General features: G+C 45.5%; 1 protein-coding gene across 1 annotated transcript in view; it reads right to left on the bottom strand.

Annotated features, from left to right (window-relative positions):
* Positions 1–24,663, bottom strand: part of HSD17B4 (hydroxysteroid 17-beta dehydrogenase 4) — a 250,503-nt gene extending 225,840 nt beyond the window's left edge. Inside the window, exons 1-2 of the mRNA XM_069962669.1 lie at positions 24,522–24,663; positions 18,278–18,331 (exon numbers count right to left, since the gene is read on the bottom strand). Of these exons, the coding sequence (XP_069818770.1) occupies positions 18,278–18,331; positions 24,522–24,579 (112 nt within the window). The 5' untranslated portion in view covers positions 24,580–24,663. The remainder of the gene's footprint in view (positions 1–18,277; positions 18,332–24,521) is intronic.
* Positions 24,664–25,085: the final 422 nt, after the last annotated feature.

Below are 25,085 nucleotides of genomic sequence, written 5' to 3' on the forward strand. Positions count from 1 at the left end.
TGCTCCCCCATAGTATATAGCCCCCTGTGCTCCCCCATAGTATATAGCCCCCTGTGCTGCCCAGTAGTATATAGCTCCCCTGTGCTCCCCCATAGTTTATAGCTTCCCTGTGCTCCCCATAGTATATAGACCCCTGTGCTCCCCAGTAGTATATAGCTCCCCTGTGCTCCCCCATAGTTTATAGCTTCCCTGTGCTCCCCATAGTATATAGACCCCTGTGCTCCCCAGTAGTATATAGCTCCCCTGTTCTCCCCCATAGTATATAGCTCCCCTGTGCTCCCCCATAGTATATAGACCCCTGTGCTCCCCATAGTATATAGACCCCTGTGCTCCCCAGTAGTATATAGTCCCCTGTGCTTCCCCATAGTATATAGCTCCCCTGTGCTCCCCCATAGTATATAGCTCCCCTGTGCTCCCCCATAGTATATAGCCCCCTGTGCTCCCCCATAGTATATAACTTCCCTGTGCTCCCCCATAGTATATAGCTCCCTGTGCTCCCCCATAGTATATAGCTCCTCTGTGCTCCCCCATAGTATATAGCCCCCTGTGCTCCCCAATAGTATATAGCCCCCTGTGCTCCCCCATAGTATATAGCCCCACTGTGCTCCCCATAATATATAGCTCCCCTGTGCTCCCCCATAGTATATAGCTCCACTGTGCTCCCCATAATATATAGCTCCCCTGTGCTCCCCCATAGTATATAGCCCCACTGTGCTCCCCATAATATATAGCTCCCCTGTGCTCCCCCATAGTATATAGCTCCCCTGTGCTCCCCCATAGTATATAGCTCCACTGTGCCCCCCCATAGTATATAGCTCCCCCTCCCATACAACATTGAAAAAAACAAACTGTTACTCACCTAAGTCCACGCGTTCCTCTTCTCTTCCCTCCTGTGGCCGCACTTCCTGCAGTCACAAGAGGCTGCACTCCCCTTACCCTCGCGCCGACGCTCTAGTGACGTCGGGCGCTAGAGGGAGAGCGCGGCCTCTTGTGACCGCAGGAAGTACGGCCACAAGAGTGAGTGACTGACAGGGAGGGAGCCAATGGCTCTCTCTCTGTCAGTGTCGCTGCTGCTGCAGCGCTGAAGCGCCGCAGCAGCAGCGGGCGGGCGGGCGGGGGCAGCGGCGGACGGGGGGGGCCCTGCAGGGGGCGCCATGGAGGGGTAAGTAGATTACCCATCCATGGCGCTCCCCCCTGACAGGCTGGTGGCCGGAGCCCTGTGCGACCGCATTGGTCGCACATAGCAACGGCCGGCCTGCTCGGGGGGGGCCCCTTTAACCAGTGGGCCCGGTGCACGTGCACCATGTGCCCTCTGGTTAAAGCGGCCCTGGGTGGTCCGGACAGCCACTCGGACCACCTTTATTATAATCTTGTAGGCCACATGCAATTTTTAGTCAGTATCCTCCTCCTCTCCAAAGCGGGTAAAACAGGCGCACGTCCAAGAGGTAATAGTGATATAAAATATTATAAAATTTATTAAAAGAATTATGCCAGCGACACAACGTGTTTTGAGACCGGTCCAGTCTCTTTATCAAGTGTCTTTAGCCTTCGGCCTAGGAGTATGTGAGCAGTGTCTCGACGCCAGCTGCGCAGTGACGTCATCACACACATCCTGTGCTGGGCGCTTCCTGCAGCCTCTGGGGCAGCAGAAAAAGCTATTGGGAAGACTTGTCACCCCTGGAAGGACCCCCGAACCCACCCTACCCTGGATACAACCCCCCCCCCCCCATACTTACATGAAAAAATGAGTGAGCGGCCGTATCTCCGCTGCAGGACTGGCATCAAGAGCAGGATAGTCAGGATGACGCGAGTATGGGGGGCTGTTTCCAGTGGTAGGGTCGGTTCAGGGGGCCATCCAAGGGTGACAGGTTCAACAACTGTTCCAGGGGCTGACTACTATACAAGAGACCATGGAGGAGGGCTGGTTACTATATGAGACTACGGGGGAGGGCAGGCTACTATATGAAACTACGGGGGAGGGCTGGATACTATATGAGACTACGGCAAGGGCTGGCTACTATATGAGACTATTAGGGAGGACTGGCTACTATATGAGACTACTGGGGAGGGCTGGCTACTATAAAAGAGACTATGGGGGAGGGCTGGCTACTATATGAGACTACTGGGAAGGGCTGGCTACTATAAAAGACTCGGGGAGGGCTGGATACTATATGAGACTATTAGGGAGGGCTGGCTACTATATGAGACTATTAGGGAGGGCTGGCTACTATATGAGACTATGGGGAGGGCTGGCTACTATAAAAGACTATGGGGGAGGACTGGCTACTATATAAGAGACTATGGGGGAGGACTGGCTACTATATGAGACTATTGGGGAGGGCTGGCTACTATATATGAGACTATGGGGGAGGACTGGCTACTATATGAGACTATGGGGGAGGACTGGCTACTATATGAGACTACTGGGAAGGGCTGGCTACTGTATGAGACTACTAGGGAGGGCTGGCTACTGTAGGAGACTATTAGGGAGGGCTGGCTACTATATGAGACTGTAGGGGAGGACTGGCTACTATATGGGACACTTGGGGGGCTGGCTACTATTTGGGTACTATTGGAAGGGCTGGCTAATATGTGGGGCAATTTTGGTTGGATTGGCTACTACATGGGTTGGGGTTTAATCTTGCCATAGCAATTTATCATGTAATTTATAATAATGCACAGCGCTGGGAGACGCACACCACTGACAGAGCCAAGAAAACCACACGCTGCTTTGACAGTGCCAGCACCGCTGCATGGGCTCTTAAATAATTATCATGGTTGGCCCACAACTTTGTCTAAATTTTTAATTTTGGCCCTCCGTGTATTTGAGTTTGACACCACTGAGCTGGATCATTAACACACCTGTGCAATGTTCCAGTGGCATTCCTAATGATGAAGAGGGTGGGGAGGAGGGACGGAGGGGGTGGTGCAAAGTTAGGGCACAGATACGCCTGTAGGGCACAGGGCTGCAATTTTAAAAATTTTCATGACAGTTACTGCATCACCCGCCGAATGGACCGCAGGACAGATCTAGGATTAAAAGCAGCTATCCAAAGGTTCAAGAGGTTTGGGGGGGGGGGGGGGGGTCAGATTTTGGGTATAGAGTCGCTTTAAAGTACTCAGTGACAGGACAAGCTCCGGTCACTGAATGATCAGGACCTCAATCGTCTGTACCGACGGGCGGGGGTAAGTCACTTACCTCCATCCTGTCGGATGGGCGATCTATGTATAGAGTCTGCTCTAATAAATAAAAAAGTTTTTTTTTTAACATTTTGCAAAAAACATTTATACAAGACATCCACATTGCGAGGAAGGAAAAGTAAATGAAATTGCACCATAAGATAAAAAAATAACTATAGATATTGCAAATATAAGAGACTAACATTAAGAGGACTCCAGAGGTGCAGGAGAAGTCCTTTGAATGGTTCCGGTATCCCAGCAAGTGGAAAACAAAACAATAAAGACTAACGACACACACATTCACCCTTGTGCCCTCCCTCCCTGAAGTCCCGTCCAAATTATGTGTGATGTTGTTAATAATACCAAGGAGGCATATGGCCGGAGTGCAAACGGAAAATCTATTTTGTCTGATAAGAATTGCAATAATGAGCGCCAGAAGGGTTGGATTTTAAGACATTCCCATACAGCATGAAGGACGGTTCCAACAGCCTCTCCATACCTAAAACAGGAGTCAGAAGATAGTACTCCCATTTACCCAAATCGCTCCGGGGTATAGTAGGTCCTCTGCAAAAATCTGAACTGAATAAGGCGGTCTCTGGCACTAACCATTGTAAGGTAGTATGTACAAGTCACCTCCTTTAATAGTTCTTCCGAAAGGGAGGGAATCTCTCTTACCCAATGGAGGAACACTGTCTGAAATGGAGATCCTTCTCATGGGTGCAGAAGTTTTAATTAAAAAAAAAACCTTATAACATGCCCCCCCATAGAAGTTTAACCCCTTAAGGTCAAAGCCAATTTTCGTTTTTGCGCTTTTGCTTACTCCATTTTAAGTTTAAAAGTCAACAGCACTTGCATTTTTTCACCTAGAGACGTATATGAGCGCTTATTTTTTGCGAAACCAATTGTACTTTGTAATGACAGGCATTATTTTTCCATAACATATGCTGCGAAACCGGAAAAAAAATCATTTGCGCTGTCAAATTGAAAAAAAAACTAATTTGTTTTGATTTCGGGGAGTTTTGCATTTACGCCGTTCGTCCCATGGTAAAACTGACTTGTTATGCATGTTCCTCAAGTTGTTACGATTACTATGATATATAACATGTATAACTTTTATTGTATCTGATGGCCTGTAAAAAATTCAAACCGTTGTTAACAAATATACGTTCCTTAAAATCGCTCCATTCCCAGGCTTATAGCGCTTTTATCCTTTGGTCTATGGGGCTGTGTGAGGTGTCATTTTTTGCGCCATGATGCGTTCTTTCTATCGGTACCTTGATTGCGCATATACGACTTTTTGATCACTTTTTATTACATTTTTTCTGGATTTGATGCGACCAAAAATGCGCAATTTTGCACTTTGGAATTTTTTTGCGCTGACGCCGTTTACCGTGCGAGATCAGGAATGTGATTAATTAATAGTTCGAGCGATTAAGTGTGCGGCGATACTAAATATGTTTATTTATTTGTTTATTTATTAATTTATATTTATAAAATGGGAAAAGGGGGGTGATTTGGACTTTTATTAGGGGAGGGGATTTTTTATTAATAAAAACACTTTTTTACTTTTTTTTTACATGGACTAGAAGCCCCCCTGGGGGGCTTGTATATAGACAGCACTGATCTCTCATAGAGATCAATGCTGTGTATATACACAGCAAAGATCCATGAGATCGGTCATAGATTGCTATGGCCTGCTGCAGGCCATAGCAATCTATTGCCGAGCCGGGATCAGAGTCATTCCGATGCTGAGGCCCGGCTTGGGCAGAAGAACGGATCTCCCCCCCCGCGATCGCATCGCGGGGGGGGAGATCCGACCCACTAGACATCAGGGATAGTGTGCATAAAGCACTTCAATGCAGCTGTCAGGTTTGAGGCACTGCCCGGCTGCACGTGTCAGCCGGGATCAGCGCCGTTCAGAACGTGGTCCCGGCGGGACCCCGCTCTGAACACCCCCCGCGGCACCATGACGTATCAGATACGTCATGGGTCGCTAAGGGGTTAATATACCCCCTTGCACATTAGAAAAATAAACATATAAAAAATAAACATATTATATATCGTAGCTTCCGGAATTGTCTGATCTATTAAAATATAACATTATTGTTCCCGCACAGTGAATGGCGTAAACAGAAAAAAAAAAAAAAAGAAAAAAAAAAAAAACACCAGGATTGCTGATTTTCTTTTTAAAATTATATAAATCGGAAAAATAAATAATAAAAAAGTGATCAAAACTTTTTTTACAACAATATTATACTAAAGGAGTTATCCAGCGCTACAAAAACATGGCCACTTTTCCCCTCTCTTTTCCCCTCTAAAGGTCAGGTGTGGTTTGCAATTAAGCTCAATTTACTTCAATGGAACCGAGTTTCAAAACCCCACCCAAACTGGAGACAAGAGTGGGGCAAAAGTGTCCATGTTTTTGTAGCGCTGAATAACCCCTTTAATAAAAACTAGAGATCATGGCGCAAAAAAATGACACCCCAACCAGCCCTGCAGGTGGAAAAATAAAAGCCTTCAGCAACGTAGAAAATACAGTGGCACTCGCAGAATCCATAAAAGCGATGCTTTACTTCAGGTCAGACACAGAGCAACAAACAAGTGTATTTCACAGGAAAAAGCGACGATCGTTTCGCGTTACTGCGCTTCGACTGGCTCACTGGTGAAATACACTTGTTTGTTGCTCTGTGTCTGACCTGAAGTAAAGCATCGCTTTTATGGATTCTGCGAGTGCCACTGTATTTTCTACATTGCTGAATGATTCTACTGCCTGAGTAGAGCACCACCGTTACAGTGACTAAGCCCGAAACCCGCATTAAGACAATTCAGCCACCCACAGACTGTGTCGGAGTGCCCACTTTATTTCTTTTGTATGCACTACTGGAAAAATAAAAGCGCTATGGCTCTTAGAAGGCGGGGAGGAACATTGCATTAATTTGACCTGGACATCCGAGCATCAATGGGCTCAGTTTTGAAGGGGTTAAAAATTACTTGTACTATTGATTTCTGCAAAAAAAAAAAAAAAACAACAGAAATGACAGTTACACTTTAAAGGGAACCTGTCACCCCCGTGCCGGGGTGACAGGCTCCCGGCCCCCGTTAGAGCCCCCTATACTCAGCTGATCCCGCCGGGTCCCGCTTCTGGATCCGGTCGGGTGATGAAGATCTCAGCCACTGCAGCCCGGCGCGCGCGCTGAGAGAGGAGTCCAACGCTCATAGAGAATGACGGAGCGCTGGACTCTCCTGTCATTCTCTATGAGTGTTGGACTCATCTCTCAGCGCGCGCGCGCCGGGCTGCAGCGGCTGAGATCTTCATCACCCGACCGGATCCAGAAGCGGGACCCGGCGGGATCAGCTGAGTATAGGGGGCTCTAACGGGGGCCGGGAGCCTGTCACCCCGGCACGGGGTGTGACAGGTTCCCTTTAAGCAAATCTTCCCCTATGGGATGTATTAGATCTGTACAAGCTGTTCACCTCTAGATGTTAACTAAAACGCCCCTATTTACTGACAGCAAACAAAAGATCTTGAAAAAAAACAATAAAGAACTAAGATAAAAGTGTAATATAACAAATTTCAAACAAGTTTCATTACAGGAGACTTGAGAGCTCCTTTAACTCCTACTAGACATTCCCATAATGTGTTTGACCCAGGTATGTGACAACGTTGACATGGTATTAAAGGAGAAGTCCGGCCAAAATTAATTTTTGATATGTTGTTACTTATGAAAAGTTATACAAATTTCTAATGTACATTAATTATGGGAAATGCACATATACTGCTATTTCCCTTAATTTAGTAGATCAGGAAGTGTTAGAAATATCTCTGAAGAAGTGACGTCACGACCCAGGGTGTAATTCCTATGGAGTGTCCAGCAGGGGGCGCTCTCTATATAGAAGTCTATGGGACTTTATTGTTTCTATGGGTTTCTATGTAATGTAATGTAATGTAATGTAGTGTACAGTGCTTTATTGATTGAATACATCTATGGAATACTTTGGGGAGCAAGTGTCCTTGCTCCCCAAAGTATTGCATAAATGTATTCATTCAATACATTCAATACACAGTAAGCCCGCCGATCCGCCGCATTTCCGCCGAATTTCCGCCGCATTCCCGCCGATCCGCCACACGCTGATCCGCCGCATTCCCGCCGATCCGGACCATATACATTGAACTACAGCTCCCATCATCTGCTTCTAGTATGAACAGGTGATGGGAGCTGTAGCTGGGTAATGGATATGACATGCCGCCGGGCGCAGGGGGGAGCCGCTCAGTACACAGGAGCGCTCGCCCCTCCTCCTCCTCCTTCTGGGATAACTTCCGCCTATACCAATGCTGACTCCCTGCCTGGCCATCGCTCTCCGCTCACATATACCGGCTCCCGGCATCAGCGCGGACACCAGGATGCATCGGTAGCCGGTATGTATGGGGGGGGAGAGCGGCGGCCAGGCAGGGACTCAGCAGTGCTATAGGCGGAAGTTATCACGGAAGGAGGAGGAGGAGGAGGAGGAGGAGGGGGGAGCGCTCCTGTGTACTGAGCGGCTCCCCCCTGCGCCCGGCGGCATGTCATATCCATTACCCAGCTACAGCTCCCATCACCTGTTCATACTAGAAGCAGATGATGGGAGCTGTAGTTCAATGTATATGGTCCGGATCGGCGGGAATGCGGCGGATCAGCGTGTGGCGGATCGGCGGGAATGCGGCGGATCGGCGGGCTTACTGTGTATTGAATGTATTGAATGAATACATTTATGCAATACTTTGGGGAGCAAGGACACTTGCTCCCCAAAGTATTCCATAGATGTATTCATTCAATAAAGCACTGTACACTACATTACATTACATAGAAACCCATAGAAACAATAAAGTCCCATAGACTTCTATATAGAGAGCGCCCCCTGCTGGACACTCCATAGGAATTACACCCTGGGTCGTGACGTCACTTCTTCAGAGATATTTCTAACACTTCCTGATCTACTAAATTAAGGGAAATAGCTCTATATGTGCATTTCCCATAATTAATGTACATTAGAAATTTGTATAACTTTTCATAAGTAACAACATATCAAAAATTAATTTTGGCCGGACTTCTCCTTTAACTACCTAGCAGCTACGGTCAAGCCCAAGCACAGGTTACACAGCAGATGATTGTTTCCTAATGGTTATCTAGTAATCACACCACAAATACATGTGTTTAAATTTGTTATTTTAGGTTTACAAAAAATACCTGGGTCCTTCCAGAAAACAGCACCTCACATGTGTCCTCAGTGTGGATGTGGTTTTGCATCTCTGTTCCATTGAAATGAATGGAACTGAATTGTAATACCACACACAGGCTGAGGACAGGAGTGGTCCTGTTTTTGCACAAAAGTAGCTGTGCTTTTCTAAATCCCACATAGCCAGAATCCTGCTCCACACTGATGAGGGGCAACACCCCGAAACTGCTGTTTGTGGATGGATACCTGGCCTTGGTTGTTTCCCTACAGTAGCGACCCCTTGGCTGGGCCCTTCCCGGAGAAATATCTGGCTATTTCTGTGTTTTGGAGACTCTTTAATGAGGCTCAGTGGCCTCTCTGTTTTTGCTAATCCTGTTTAGGCCTTTTAAATGTTAGGCTATGTTCATACAACATATTTTTGAATTACGGCCGTGCAACAACGGCCGTGATTTATTCAAAAAATACTTTCAATTGAAAATTTGAATGGGATCCTGTCAGGAGTGCATACACTTAGTATACGCTCCGGCCGGGATCCCTAGCAGCCACAGCGAAAACTGACATATCAGTTTTGTGCGGCCGCTATTCACTGAATGGCAGCCACACATCCCTGACAGTACACACAATGGAGAGTGCGGCTCCGACCACACTCTCCATTGTGTGCAACGGTGAATTGTGCCCACATCTTAATTCACCAGAAAAAAAGTTTATCCAGCTGGTACAGTACCGGCCGTTCTGTGACTCGACCAGGTCACAGAACGGCCGGTGTCTTACAATGTGAGAAACCGGCCTTACTGTGTATCACCATTCTGCAGTTAACCAAGGTCATCTCCCCTGCATTTAGCAAAGCATACAGGGCTGTTTTTGATCCAAGTCAATCTCCAGATTCTCCATACGCTTTACCTTTTATCCCCTGTCATTTCCCTCTTGGATCTCTGCAGTTTCCTCACTGTCATCTCTTTATTGTTGGCAAAAGTGCCATAACAATTGGTGTTCTGTTCCCATCTTAAATGGTCCATACATTATTCAGCAAGTTCTTTAAGGAATATGAAGTCGACAAAGCTTGCCAGAAACATGGCTTATTAATAAACTTCCTCAATGAGATCATTTTCACACAGTGCAGAAACAAACCATAAGCTCATCTGACACTAATGCAAAGTAAAGCTAACAAGCTCTTTAATCCTATTCCAAAACAAATAGTTGCTAACAATCATATAAAAGAGGAGGATTGCAGGGGAAAGAATGTAGAGTATAATATGATATAATACGTATGGTATTTCAACACAACTTGCCGTTCTGGATTGTCATTTTAGTTATGTAAGTTACACATCATTCACAGACCATCTGCCTCCTAAACTTGCACATGTGCACAGTTCACGTAAGAATGGACATGGTGGGAAAAATGAAATATTACCATTACACTGGTATCAGAATCAGTCCACCCAAGAGTGGGGAAAGTTTCTGAGACTACCAAAGCAAGCTGTGCATATGATACCCTAAGAATCTGGAGAAGCAATATTAAAAAGGAGGAGAATAAAAATATACACATATATATATATATATATTATATTCTGCACATAAAGAGGATGGTTACTGTTACCTGGAAGGTTGATTTAGCTATAATGTAATTATATGCCTAGGCACCTACAATATGTGTCTTCACACATCCAGTATTCCAGCAGACATAATGCTGCAGATTCCACAGCAAGACTGTAGCCCCTTTCCCCTTAACCCGCTGCTGCCCAGTTAATACATTACCCATCCAGGCTTCTGTCTGCTTCTCCGGCTCCTGGTTCACTAACTTCCCGCTCAGTCAATCAGTAGCTATGGCAGGACAGCTCACTGATTGGCTGAGCGGGATGTAAGGGAGACAGAAGCAGAGCGGAGCGTGGACGGGTAATGTATTAACAGGGCAGCGGCGGGTTAGGGGGCAGAGGAGAACAGTACACAGTATGTCCACGAATTTCACTGCGATACTGAACATGTGAAGACACCTTAAAAAAAACATGGATACTTGACAACTACTAAGGACTGTCAGGCAAAGACTGCAAAATGGTAGCCATCAATACTAGCTGCCCTCACCTGACATACACTTACCGGCCACTTTATTAAAGGGGTTGTCCGGCGATAAAAAATTATTCACAGAATAACACACATTACAAAGTTATACAACTTTGTAATGTATGTTATGTCTGTGAATGGCCCCCTACCCCGTGTCCCACCACCCCCACCCGTGTACCCGGAAGTGTGGTGCGCTATACATTACCTGTCGCGTGCCGACCACGGTCTTCGATCGTCAGCAGTGACGTCTTCTTCGGGAGGCTAGCGGATCTTCCCGAGTGCCGGCCGCCCTCTGCAGCGTCATCCGAAGCTCAGCCGCGATTGGCTGAGCATAACTGTGCTCAGCCAATCGCGGCTGAGCAGCTGATGACGTGGCCGCGTCATCAGCCGCTCAGCCGCGATTGGCTGAGCACAGTTATGCTCAGCCAATCGCGGCTGAGCTTCGGATGACGCTGCAGAGGGTGGCCGGCACTCGGGAAGATCCGCCAAGCTCCCGAAGAAGACGTCACTGCTGACGATCGGAGACCGTGGACGACACGATATGCGGTGAGTATAATGCACCACACTTCCGGGTCTAGCGTGGGTGGGGGGAAACACGGGGAAGGGGGCCATTCACAGACATAACATACATTACAAAGTTGTATAACTTTGTAATGTGTGTTATTCTGTGAATAATTTTTTATCGCCGGACAACCCCTTTAAGTACACCATGCTAGTAACGGCTTGAACCCCCTTTGCCTTCAGAACTGCCTCAATTCTTCGTGGCATAGATTCAACAAGGTGCTGGAAGCATTCCTCAGAGATTTTGGTCCATATTGACATGATGGCATCACACAGTTGCCGCAGATTTGTCGGCTGCACATCCAAGATGCGAATCTCCCGTTCCACCACATCCCAAAGATGCTCTATTGGATTGAGATCTGGTGACTGTGGAGGCCATTGGAGTACAGTGAGCTCATTGTCATGTTCAAGAAACCAGTCTGAGATGATTCTAGCTTTATGACATGGCGCATTATCCTGCTGAAAGTAGCCATCAGATGTTGGGTACATTGTGGTCATAAAGGGATGGACATGGTCAGCAACAATACTCAGGTAGGCTGTGGTGTTGCAACGATGCTCAATTGGTACCAAGGGGCCCAAAGAGTGCCAAGAAAATATTCCCCACACCATGACACCACCACCAGCCTGAACCGTTGATACAAGGCAGGATGGATCCATGCTTTCATGTTGTTGACGCCAAATTCTGACCCTACCATCCGAATGTCACAGCAGAAATCGAGACTCATCAGACCAGGCAACGTTTTTCCAATCTTCTACTGTCCAATTTCGATGAGCTTGTGCAAATTGTAGCCTCAGTTTCCTGTTCTTAGCTGAAAGGAGTGGCACCCGGTGTGGTCTTCTGCTGCTGTAGCCCATCTGCCTCAAAAGTTCGACGTACTGTGCGTTCAGAGATGCTCTTCTGCCTACCTTGGTCGTAACGGTTGGCTATTTGAGTCACTGTTGCCTTTCTATCAGCTCGAACCAGTCTGCCCATTCTCCTCTGACCTCTGGCAAGGCATTTCCGCCCACAGAACTGCCGCTCACTGGATGTTTTTTCTTTTTCGGACCATTCTCTGTAAACCCTAGAGATGGTTGTGCGTGAAAATCCCAGTAGATCAGCAGTTTCTGAAATACTCAGACCAGCCCTTCTGGCACCAACAACCATGCCACGTTCAAAGGCACTCAAATCACCTTTCTTCCCCATACTGATGCTCGGTTTGAACTGCAGGAGATTGTCTTGACCATGTCTACATGCCTAAATGCACTGAGTTGCCGCCATGTGATTGGCTGATTAGAAATTAAGTGGTAACGTGCAGTTGGACAGGTGTACCTAATAAAGTGGCCGGTGAGTGTATGTAAGCCATTATGGGATAATTACTGCCACATATCACATACAAGTGTGGTAGTATGGGATTACAGACTGTTCCAAAATAATCCTTTTTGCAGATGTGTCATGTGGGAGAATTAACGCTTTACCTGTGACATACAGTAACCATCATGTACATACAGCACACATACAGTAACCATCAAGTACATACAGCACACATACAGTAACCATCATGTACATCACATCAAGATGGAGGATACAGAGAAAGAGGAGCTCACAACCATAGAGAGCAGGGAATTACACAAGCACTGTACAGTTAATAAACATTAACAGCTAACACAGCACCACCTGCTGATGGATCCAAATATTTTCTACACAATTAGATAGGTCTGCAGCTGTTTCTGATGACTTTTCATAGACTACTTTTAGGCAAGAGACACTTTGCAACAGAGCATTGGAACTGGAGGGAAATCTTGCCTACAATTTACCTGGCAGACCTATTACAGCCATAAAGAACAGGGTTTCACAAAGCAAAATGCTCCAGAATTATGTCAAGGTCAAGCAAAACTTTATGGCTTTTCCCTCCTCCCTTACCAAGTGCAAATACAAAGAAACTCTAATGGATTTAGCATTATGATTGAAGCTTAGAAAATAAGTACAGGTGCATGTCACTCATTCAAGAGTTTTACATAGTAGATGTCTAAATCAGCATGGCAATTTACTTGGATCTTCTATAGAACTGGAAAAGACTATTTCTGTAGTAAAATGTCTGTCATGAGGGAGCTTTTCACTTCACAATTATAAGATCACATAAAACATTCACACATTACTATAGTTATTAAACATTTAGAGAATAAATGTCTGAACAGCCAGGCCACCAGCAATACAGTTCCCTGATCCTGTGGGGTATTCCCATCACAACTAACATAGAAAAACTATTGAACTTGATGAGTCCTTTAAGTTTAACAACTATTTAGCAAACCTTGTCCTGATATGCTGCTCTTTCCCGTTGGTTGTCTGGGTTACTGGCCACCACTCTGCTCTAAAAGCAGTGGTCTGGCTGGTGTATATAAAGCTATATACACAAAGGTTACGGCCAGGCACGCGGCTCCGGGGCCTACTTTAAGACCGGCGTACTAGTACACCGGTCTTCATGCATCCCCCCCATATCCCTATACATCTTCATTATAGCTATATATATAAACACACACCAGCAAGACCACTGCTGGCGAGTTTGCTTCATGAATGCATTTGCAAACATACTTAAAGGAGAAGTCCGGTGAAAATTTTTTTGCCCTATTCCCTCCCCACATAAAAAGTTATATAACATCTCAATATACACTGATTACTGATTACATTCCCTTACCAGAGTTTTCCTGCTGCCTCCAGCCGCCGGAAGTCCACTACTTCCTCTTCTCTTGCCTATGTCACGACGAGTCCCTGGTCCCCTGCAGCTTCATGGGTCGTGACGTGCAGCAGTCAACGTCACGATTCGGGGCGTTCCTGAAGTGTTCTTCTGTGCAGTCGGCACGCCTGTGAGCCTTGGCACGCCCCCAGCCTCATGCATATGCAGACTAGGTAATCAGCACTTCCTCCTTCCTGGACGGGATTTCTGGTCACATGGTTCTCAGGGCAAAGCAAACAGCCCTGAACACCATGTGACTGCTGTGTGCCTAGCCAATGAGTAGAGCTTTTTATTGTGGTGGGCTAAGGTGAGCTAAGGTGGGCAATGCTGTTCCCATCCCCCCTAACATGTACAAATTGCAAAACAATAAAAGTTTTCTTTAGAACCTGGCTTGTCTTGGACTGTTTTCATTACTCCTCGTCTGGCATGCTGCAGTGTGAAAGTTTACTTTGATGCCTGTGTAATCCTCTGTGGAAAGGTAAGCCAAAATGGCTAAAAACATGATATTTTTATAATGTTTGCCTTTTTTCACTCAGATTATTTATGGGGCACTATAAAAAGATAGCAGCAATGGAAATTCATATACAATAGCAGCTCCCTGTTTCCCTGCTGCTGCAGTGTCAGTGACACTGCTCTTGGTGTTCTATTCACTGCATATACAGGACGATTATACTGACAATAGATCATAATACTGCTGCTCCTTGCTGCTGCAGTGTCAGTAACACTGCTCTTGGTGTTCTATTCAATGTATATGGATGGTGATAACACTGACACCAATACTGGTGTCAGTATTATTGCCATCCATATATACTGAATATAATACCAAGAGCAGTGTTACTAACACTGCAGCAGCAGGGAGCAGCAGTATTATGATCTATTGTCAGTATTATCGACCTCTATATGCAATGAATAGAACACCAAGAGCAGCAGGGAGCAGCAGTATTATGACCTATTGTCAGTATTATCGTCCTCTATATGCAATGAATAGAACAACAAGAGCAGTGTCACTGACACTGCAGCAGCAGGGAAACAGGGAGCTGCATTTTTTAGTGATGCTGTTGCCCATCCCCTTGTGTGTACACCATGATATTATTGGCATAGAGATAGATAGATAGGAGATAGATAGATAGGAGATAGATAGATAGGAGATAGATAGGAGATAGATAGATAGGAGATAGATAGATAGGAGATAGATAGATAGGAGATAGATAGATAGGAGATAGATAGATAGATGTTGCTAGCAAAAGTACAAGTACATATGTATATACACCAGTGCTAGCAACAGCTCAGTGTTGTTGTACTTGCTATTCATATTAGTTTTGTGTTTGCAACTATTCAGTACATTCAGAAATAGAGATTTTGATTGAGGTGGAAGGCAGGTACCAGAACAGGGGTGGGAGGTGAGGTGGATGAAAGCATGACAGGCTTATGCAGGCTCTGCAAACACCTCACTCTGTTCACTCATCAGAACAGGAGGAGGAGGGGGGGGGGGGGGGGGGGGGGGGGGGGGGGGGGGGGAGAAGAGTGCAGGAGGAGACAGCCTGGCCGGCTGAGGAGACAGTGAAAGATTATCTCCCCCTGCACTCCCCCCTCCCTTCCTCCCGTTATGATCGGTGCACAGAAAGTCAGGCAGGCTGTGCAGACACTGAAAGGAATTCTGTGCACCGATCATAATGGGAGGAAGGGAGGGGGGAGTGCAGGGGGAGATAATCTTTCACTGTCTCCTCGGCCGGCCAGGCTGTCTGTGCAGCGATCATAACGGGAGGAGGGGGGGGGGGGTTACAACAGGGGATGTGAAATCAATACTGTCATGTTTCTACACTATATGTTAGATAGTAAAGGTGCATATCTATGTGCTGTTTTTGGAGTATAATGATTTACTATTTTGCTAAGCTGTTGGTAGAAGATACTTCAGACTTCAGCAACAGGTCCCCTCAGGCCATGCAGACTCCGTACTAGTGATGCTATGCAGGATGAAGGGGCGGGGATATAGGCTAATGAGAGTAATAAGAATATTCAGAAGGTGGGCTGGACAAAGAGCAGAGGGGAGTGTACAGTAGGTGTGGCATTGTAAGAGCCACGAGGAAGAGGAGCTGGGAGCTCAAACAGGAAGTGAAGAGAGACCAGGTGATGTGGGGGTCAGAGAGAAACCATTTTGGGCTCAAACTGTTACTACATAAAAGTTAGACATGATCCCTTGTTTATTTGGAAATTAAGTTTTTTTTTTACCAGACCCCGGAATTCTCCTTTAACTGGTCCTACAAGTATTAAAGTCCAGCGAAAATTTTTATTAAAGTATTTTATTGTCCCCCAAAAGTTATACAAATCACCAATATACACTTATTATGGGAAATGCTTATAAAGTGCTTTTTTTCCCTGCACTTACTACTGCATCAAGGCTTCACTTCCTGGATAAAATGGTGATGTCACGACCCGACTCCCAGAGCCGTGCGGGCTGTGGCTGCTGGAGAGGATGATAATTGGGTAATTGTGTTGACTCGGGGAACATACATAAGATGTCAGTCTTACCACATGGCAAATGGTGTAAAACACAAAAGCCACCTGAAATTTTTTTCTATTTCACATCCTAAATATATTTTTCAAGATTTTCTGCATATTTTAAGGAAAAATGAAGAATGTCTTTACAAAGTACAATTGGTGTCACAAAAAGAGCTCATATGGTTCTGTACATGAAAAGTTGAAAGCGCTATGGTTTCAAACATGAGGAACAAAAAAAAACAAAAGGGCAAAAACGAAAATTGTCTGTGACTTAAAGAGGTAAAGTCGTGTAATAGGCTCTGTAAAGGAAAGCCATTCTAGGAGACTGCTAAGGGGTTTACAGGGTTTCACGAAATTAAGGTTCCTGCTGTACATTGCTTCTGAGTTTGGGGTCAGCACATGTTTCCCCCCCCTCAACCAGTCAGTGGCAAGTCCAAGTCCAAGCCCAGATGAAGTGGGGGCCACTGCTCGGCCGCCAAGTAAGGTAAGTATAGCTTGGTTTCTAATTACCACCTTCTTGAGCAAAATTAAAAAAAGACTACTAGTTTAAAGAACTAAAACTTTTCCTAGACTCTTTCAAAGAAAATAAAACAAAACTAAAAAACGTTTAGGGTACTGACTTTGCTGCGGATTTCACACTGGGAGCTTTGAGGTAAAAATCTGATTTGATACTCAATACCATTTTAGCCTTTAGCCCTTTAAAAAAGGACTACAAAACTTGTATTGACCTCCACCTTCCCTCCCCCGTGTCAACACATCATCTCTGAGGTTACAGTAGGCTTGGCTGGATCTTCTACCCCCACTGAGTGACTGACCAATTTACCATCTCTGACCAGCCCCTCTAGCCTATACCTGAGTAGACGAGGAGTGACAGAAGCAGCTGCTGCAACTTGACTGATTGTGCAAAAGTTGGCAATGAAATTAGGGCTATGTTCACACATGTTGGAGTTTTACTGCAGCATCTTCACAAAAATTATGCACTACTGCAATTAAATAATGCTAAACAACAGAGAGGATCAAAGCTGGCACTGTCAATACCACCTGGGCGAGGCATTAACAGTATATCCCATGTAAGATAATATCAGATAAAGTCCTTATTGTGAGGCTTAACTTCAAAGATAAAGGATGGTCGATCATAATACATGCGCAGAGATGAAATAAAAAAAAAAAGGGCACAAATTAAATCATTACTTTATTCCAATATCAGAGTTACAGGTAGAAACTACAGTGTCGTGTTACAGGTAGAGTATACAGCGTGCTGTGTGGTGTTACAGGTAGACAATACAGCGTGCTGTGTGGTGTTACAGATAGAGAATACAGCGTGCTGTGTGGTGTTACTGAGGTACTGAGTATTGTAGCAGATTTCACAGCGCAACTTGCAATGTTAAGGCACCTTTCAGAAAGGTTGGCAAATGTGGCACACAACATGTTATGCATTTTTTTTTTTGCCATACTTCTTATTGCTTTATAGCTTATACTCTAAAGCAAGAACACAAGAAAACCAAAAGCAAATAAAAATAAGTGAAAGTCACAAATATTTGCAACTTTGTTTCTATTACACTGGTGATAGTGATGAAATACAATTTAGGGTACAAACACACACACCGTATACACAGCAGATACGCAACAAATACGCAGCAGATTTGTTGGTGCAGATTTGATGCTGTGTTCAGTTATTTAGATCTAATCTGCTGCGTATTTGCTGCGTATTTACTGCGTATCGCAGCAGTAAATACGCTGCGTATACGGTGTGTGGGTTTATACCCTTATGGTGCGTTCACACCTACAGGATCTGCAGCTGATTTTCTGCAGCAGATTTCATTTAAATAACTGAACACAGCATCAAATCTGCTGCAGATCTGCTGCAGATCCTGTAGGTGTGAACGCACCCTTAGACAATGTTGTTCTAATCCCTATTAATTGAGCAGAATACCAATATTAATCAAACCATCTGATAGCTGCTGGACTTCGAATTAAGGGACAGACAAGTCTTCTTAAAAGGCAAAGGTCACCCAGAAAAGAAAAACAAACCCTTAAATTGGCATCATACCTACCGACAACAGAGGCTCCTCTTTCAGCAAAAGCCAGGGCATATGCTTTCCCCAAACCTGAAACAAAGACATTCACATTAGACTGTGAAAAAACTGAAATCCATATGACACTTGCCTATTACATTGATTGCCATAAAGAAACGTAGAAATAGACAAAGGAGGGAAATGGTTTCAAAATTCTAATATGCGGCATAGGACACTCTGAAAGCCAATATTACCACTAACAAACCTGCTGGAAATCTCCCAGTTCGCAACAGCATTGTCTTCTGTCAATTTCACTAAGGTAGAAAAAGTTGTAAAACAAAAACTTTGCTCTTTCTGCGCTGCTGCTCTAAACCAATGAGCCTCCATGAGTGATTTCAGATTACATATTACTCCATTTCTTAAAGGGGTTATCAAGTGAAAATCTTTGTCTTTCAAATCAACTGGTGTCAGAAAGTTATACAGATTTGTTATTTACTTTTATTAAAAGTCTTCCCATACGTATTAGCTGCTGTATTAGCTGCTGTATGTCCTGCAGGTAATGTTTTCTTTTCAGTCTGACACAGTGCCCTCTGCTGACATCTCTGGCCCAGACAGGAACTGTTCAGTAAAGGAGAGGGTTTTCTACGGGAATCTGGAATTGGGGACTGAAATACCCCTTTAATCCAACAAAATTGTTGTAGATGGACCTCAAAGAAGCAACTACTAGGAGGAGACCCACCAACATGACAAGACTAGTGTATGGATGTTCTGTATAGATGAAGGAGCTAAAATGCCTCCAAGCCAATATCCAGGACTAATCAGCTAATTACCAGAACCATTTAGATGCCATTATTGTTGCACAAGGGGGTCATACCAGATACCACACCACAGACCCTCACTACATAAATATTTCTGACTTGGCAGTTTGGATTGCTTTCTTTATCTACTTTTAGGACTGGTAGGAAAATCTCTGGCAGTTTTAAGTCAAATTTATGGAGAAATACAGAAGACTCTAAAGAGTTCAAACTTTCAGGAACTGTGAGGCTGTGTTTACACTGTGTTTGGCATACAAGTGTGACACCATATGATTGCGGTTTTATGCCTATAAGCAAATAACAGAGATAGTCAGCTCCTATGCTCCAGGCATTCTGCCCAGGTGCCCAGGGCTCTGAACAGGAATACAAAAACAAGGAATAGTCCAGCACTCCAGGAGTAGAATAAAAGTTGCTGATGTACAGTATAGCGTTGTATCTATTTCAAAAACATTCTGTCAGTCTACATGTGTTTGGATAATAAAGTCTATGGGCACCGTTGTATATGCACCCTATAAAGTTCCCACCATTAAAATCTTCTGCGAGACATAATGTAAACAGGGCGTAAAGATGCATGTTCTTGAAGGGGAACTTCTATTTAAAGGGGCACTCCAGCCAAAGTTCACTTTCTGTGCAGCTCTGAATGACATAAGTGTTGTACTTCTAGTAAAAATGCTTGCATCACGGGCTGGCTGCATTCCAGCATCGCCATTTTGTGCTGTGACGTCAGCTTGCAGTGGGCGTCTCTTCTTCCTGGATGTGCCCTCCTCCTATTCTGAGACAGCGACTGTGTGCCGTGCCATAAGTGAGAGTACAGCTGATAGAGCAGAGCCATTGGCCCTGATTCCCCCTGTGCTGTTCAGTCAGGTCACATAATATTCCTGAAAGTATCATGTGCTTTAAATGTGAACATCACAGGTGTGGCCAAAGGCTCTGCCCAGTTGGATGTACCCTTGCTTATCACGAGAGTGTGGCACAGAAGTGATGTCTCAGAAGACGAAGGCGGAGCATCCAGGAAGAAAAGACGCCCACTGCAGGCTGAAGTTACGGCACAAAATGGCATCACTGGAACAGAGCCGGCCCGTGTTGCAAGCATCCTTACAACACTTTCGGCAGTCAGAGCTGCACAGAAAGTGATCTTTAGCCAGAGTGCCCATTTAACCCCTTAAGAACGGAGCCCAAAATGGCCTTAAGGGCAGGAGAATTTTCAATTTAGCGTTTTTGTTCTTTCCTCCTCATCTTCGATGATTCTTATTTGTGTAGATGAGATGTATTGATCAATTTTTATTCATTTTATTTTAAATAAAATGTAATAAAAAAAAATTAATCCTGGTGTTTTTTTACCGCTTTTTATTTATGGCATTCACCGTGCGGGAACAATATTGATTTATTTTATTAGATCGGACGATTACACACACTACGGTATATTATAGGTTTATTTATTTTGTGTGTTTTATTTATAAAATGGGAAAGGGGGGGGGATTTAAACTTTTATTGGGGGAGGGGCTATAGTGTGTTTTTTAAAACTTCATTTTTTTTATTTTTATTTTTTATTTTTTACACTTTTTATGTCCCCTTAGGGGACTTTAACATTTTTACATTGGATTTCTTACACTGATCATTGGTATATTGTTATGCCATAGCATAGCATTGATTGCATAGAACCTGCCTGTGCAGACTCTATACAGTGATCGCCGATCTGACTGCCAGGAGGAAGGCAAGAGACCTCCGGCAGTCAGATACAACGATCGGAAAACCTGCAGTCACGCTGCGGAGGTCCCAATAGGTCAGTGACAGGAGCACAGCTACTGCCACTGATGTAAGTGACACAATTGCGGCACTGCAGGGGTTCATTACTTATCAGCTGCTTTATGACCTGCAGGAAGTGGCATTTTATTTCCAGCCTGACACAGTGTTCTTTGCTGCCCCCTCTGTCAATGTCAGTAACTGTCCAGAGCAGGAGATATTTTCTATGGGGATTTGCTGCTGCTCTGGACAGTTCCTGTCATGGACAGAGGTGGCAGCAGAGAGCCATGTCAGACTTCCTGCAGGACATACAACTGAAAAGTACTGGAAAGTCTAATTAACTTTCTTGCACCAATTGATTTGGAAAAAAAATCCCTTTCAGAGTTGGGTCACATGGTTTATTCATTGCCGCTTTTTGTTATAATTTCCCATGTAGAAAATCTTCAGCATTTGCATTAGCAGCAAAGTAGAAGACATTTAGAAAACGTCCCATAACCGCCACTAGACCACCAGGGGTACAGGCATTAAGAGGGTTATCCAGCACTACAAAAACATGGCCACTTTGCCCCTACTGTTGTCTCCAGATTGGGTGGGGTTTCAAACTCAGTTCCATTGAAGTAAATGGAGCCTATCTGCAAACCCTACCTGAACTGGAGACAAGAGAGGGGGAAAAGTGGCCATGTTTTTGTAGCGCTGGATAACCCCTTTAACTCCTTACTGCTCTTGATTTCCAGGTGAGCCAACAGTAGCATTTTATTGCCCTTGACCACCAGGGACACCAACTTCATCCACATATTGCTCTAGAGTAGAACACCAGAAGTACTGGCCACCAGTCCTAAAAAGGACCACTTTCTGCTCTAGATCCCCCTCCCTATGACACAGATTTTAACCACTTACCATTCTAGATCCCCAGGTACTATGACACTAAATGTTCTTATTAACCTAGACCACCAGGAATGTTAACTTTACTCATATATTGCTGTAAACTACTGCTCCTCTACTGCACATATCTCCATCATTGGCAATACTAATGATGCATTTACACAGAAAGATTTATCTGACAGATTTTGGAAGCCAAAGCCAGGAATGCATTTGAAAAGAAGAGAAATCTCAATCTTTCCTTTATGACTTGTTCCCTGGTTATAGTCTGTTCCTGGCTTTGGCTTCAAAGATCTGACAGATAAATCTTTCTGTGTAAACGCAGCATAAGGGTTCATTTACACAGAAAGATTATCTGACAGATTATCTGCCAAAGATTTGAAGCCAAAGCCAGAAACAGACTATAAACAGATCATGTCATAAAGGAAAGCCTGAGATTTCTCCTCTTTTCAAATCCATTCTTGGCTTTGGCTTCAAATCTTTGGCAGATAATCTTTCTGTGTAAATGGACCCTAAGTCTCCCCTGATGTTTATCCTAATGCATATTAGTATTAGAATATACATTACAGGTACCTGTGTAAGTATTGCTGCAGCACAATTTAGCAGAGAGATTGGGTATAACTGTCAATCACCGATCACTCCTGGAACCGGGGAGGTGAGTGGACGTCTTTTCTCCCAGACACCTCCTCCCCGCTCCCAGCAAAAAAGTGCCCCCCCCGCTGGAGTACCCCTTTAAAGTTGTTTGCCTGGGAATGTTAAGAGTTGTTTATCTGTAAATTCACAAATATAAATTAAACCAGGCTGGGAGTGAAGGTGAGCGGGTGATTCCTGTATGTGGCTGGGACCAGGGACCCTTGAAGCTATCCACCGCCCCCGCCCCCTTCTTGTGTTTTGGTAGAAAGGCGTCAACCCCACTCCCATTTACCAGGTCACTGACAGCAGGGCATCTTGCTGTCAAACATCCAGGATAGTAAAGCAAAAGTGTGAACAGAAGCTACTGGCAGACGACATGACAGCTCACTGGTCCTGGCACTTATAACCTATTGGTAGAATAATGGCTGTTCTGGCCAATTACTATCTGCAACCTGTGGCTGCTGCAGTCCTCAGCATGCCCTGACAGCCAACAACTGGAGCAGGATGACTGATCTAGGGGATGAACAATGTTAGTATGACACTGGCCTGGCACACCCCGGTGTGATGGCTGCACTGTTATAGCCGGTGTCCTCAGGCCTCATGGTAGCACCTGGCCTTTGCAGTTTGGTCTTTGGATCAGCCGATCCCCTGCACTGATAACCAGCAGCCATCATGCCCTTTACCCCCAGTATCTCCTAGAAGATAACCAAAGTGACAAGCTGCAGGTTTCTCTACATAAACGGTCTGCAGAGTGGTGAGACTACAACTCCCATCACGTACTGTCTGCAGTTACAGGAGCGGTGTTACTACAGCCCCCATCATGTACTGCCTGCTGTTAGAGGAGAGGTGAGACTACAGCCCCCATCATGTACTGCCTGCAGTTAGAGGAGCGGTGAGACTACAGCCCCTATCATGTACTGCCTGCAGGTAGAGGAGCAGGAGACTACAGCCCCCATCATGTACTGTCTGCAGTTAGAGGAGGAGACTACAACCCCCATCATGTACTGTCTGCAGTTAGAGGAGCAGGAGACTACAACCCCCATCATGTACTGTCTGCAGTTAGAGGAGCAGGAGACTACAGCCCCCATCATGTACTGTCTGCAGTTAGAGGAGCAGGAGACTACAACCCCCATCATGTACTGCCTGCAGGTAGAGGAGCAGGAGACTACAGCCCCCATCATGTACTGTCTGCAGTTAGAGGAGCAGGAGACTACAACCCCCATCATGTACTGCCTGCAGGTAGAGGAGCAGGAGACTACAACCCCCATCATGTACTGCCTGCAGGTAGAGGAGCAGGGGACTACAGCCCCCATCATGTACTGCCTGCAGGTAGAGGAGCAGGGGACTACAGCCCCCATCATGTACTGCCTGCAGGTAGAGGAGCAGGGGACTACAGCCCCCATCATGTACTGTCTGCAGTTAGAGGAGCAGGAGACTACAGCCCCCACCATGTACTGTCTGCAGTTAGAGGAGCAGGAGACTACAGCCCCCATCATGTACTGCCTGCAGGTAGAGGAGTAGGAGACTACAGCCCCCACCATGTACTGTCTGCAGTTAGAGGAGCAGGAGACTACAGCCCCCATCATGTACTGTCTGCAGGTAGAGGAGTAGGAGACTACAACCCCCATCATGTACTGTCTGCAGTTAGAGGAGCAGGAGACTACAGCCCCCATCATGTACTGTCTGCAGGTAGAGGAGCAGGAGACTACAGCCCCCATCATGTACTGTCTGCAGGTAGAGGAGCAGGAGACTACAGCCCCCATCATGTACTGCCTGCAGGTAGAGGAGTAGGAGACTACAACCCCCATCATGTACTGTCTGCAGTTAGAGGAGCAGGAGACTACAGCCCCCATCATGTACTGTCTGCAGGTAGAGGAGCAGGAGACTACAGCCCCCATCATGTACTGTCTGCAGGTAGAGGAGCAGGAGACTACAGCCCCCATCATGTACTGCCTGCAGGTAGAGGAGTAGGAGACTACAACCCCCATCATGTACTGTCTGCAGTTAGAGGAGCAGGAGACTACAGCCCCCATCATGTACTGTCTGCAGTTAGAGGAGCAGGAGACTACAGCCCCCATCATGTACTGTCTGCAGGTAGAGGAGGTGTCAGTGCAGAGGTTGCGCACAGGTGCAGGTGGATGGCTCCATGATGAGAGTAGCAGCAGTACGCTGTATATACAATCAGTCCGGAAACCGATCCCCGCCGCTCTCACCTCCCCCGGCTCCGGTCACCAGCACCACCCGACCATCAAAGCGCAAAGAAGAAGCCATCTCTAATCTCCCGCAGGAACCTCGGCTGTGACAGCCACAATCACCGGGACACAGGAGGTGAAGCAGTGCGTATCAAGCCTCAATCTGAGACGATGGGCGGGGCTACAAAGTATTACTCTAGATATGATTGGCTGGCTGACGCATGATGTTGTCGCGAAAGTAAATTAGGCGTGGCCTTGTAACCAGGAAGCGACACTGTAACCCTCTCCTGCCTGGCGATGACAGGTCACCTGATTCTGTTAGTTGTCTTTAGACATCAGCATGTTCAGTGACACGCGCTTTTTACAACAACCAATCAGGTCCACGATTTACTTTCTCAGCACATTTCTAACTTTAAAAGCTTATCTGTGATTGGTCGCTGTGAACTTTCTCTGAGCCACTTGTATGGCACTTTGCAGACCAGTAAATGTACCGATTGAAGAGTCTCTTCCACTGTTTATTACACCACTTTTGTGCTTCATGATGCCGTTTTAGTGGCCTGCTTTTACCAATATAAGTAAATTATT

The sequence above is a fragment of the Dendropsophus ebraccatus genome, chromosome 3, assembly GCF_027789765.1.
Source record: "Dendropsophus ebraccatus isolate aDenEbr1 chromosome 3, aDenEbr1.pat, whole genome shotgun sequence".
In the NCBI taxonomy this organism is placed as follows: Eukaryota; Metazoa; Chordata; class Amphibia; order Anura; family Hylidae; genus Dendropsophus; species Dendropsophus ebraccatus.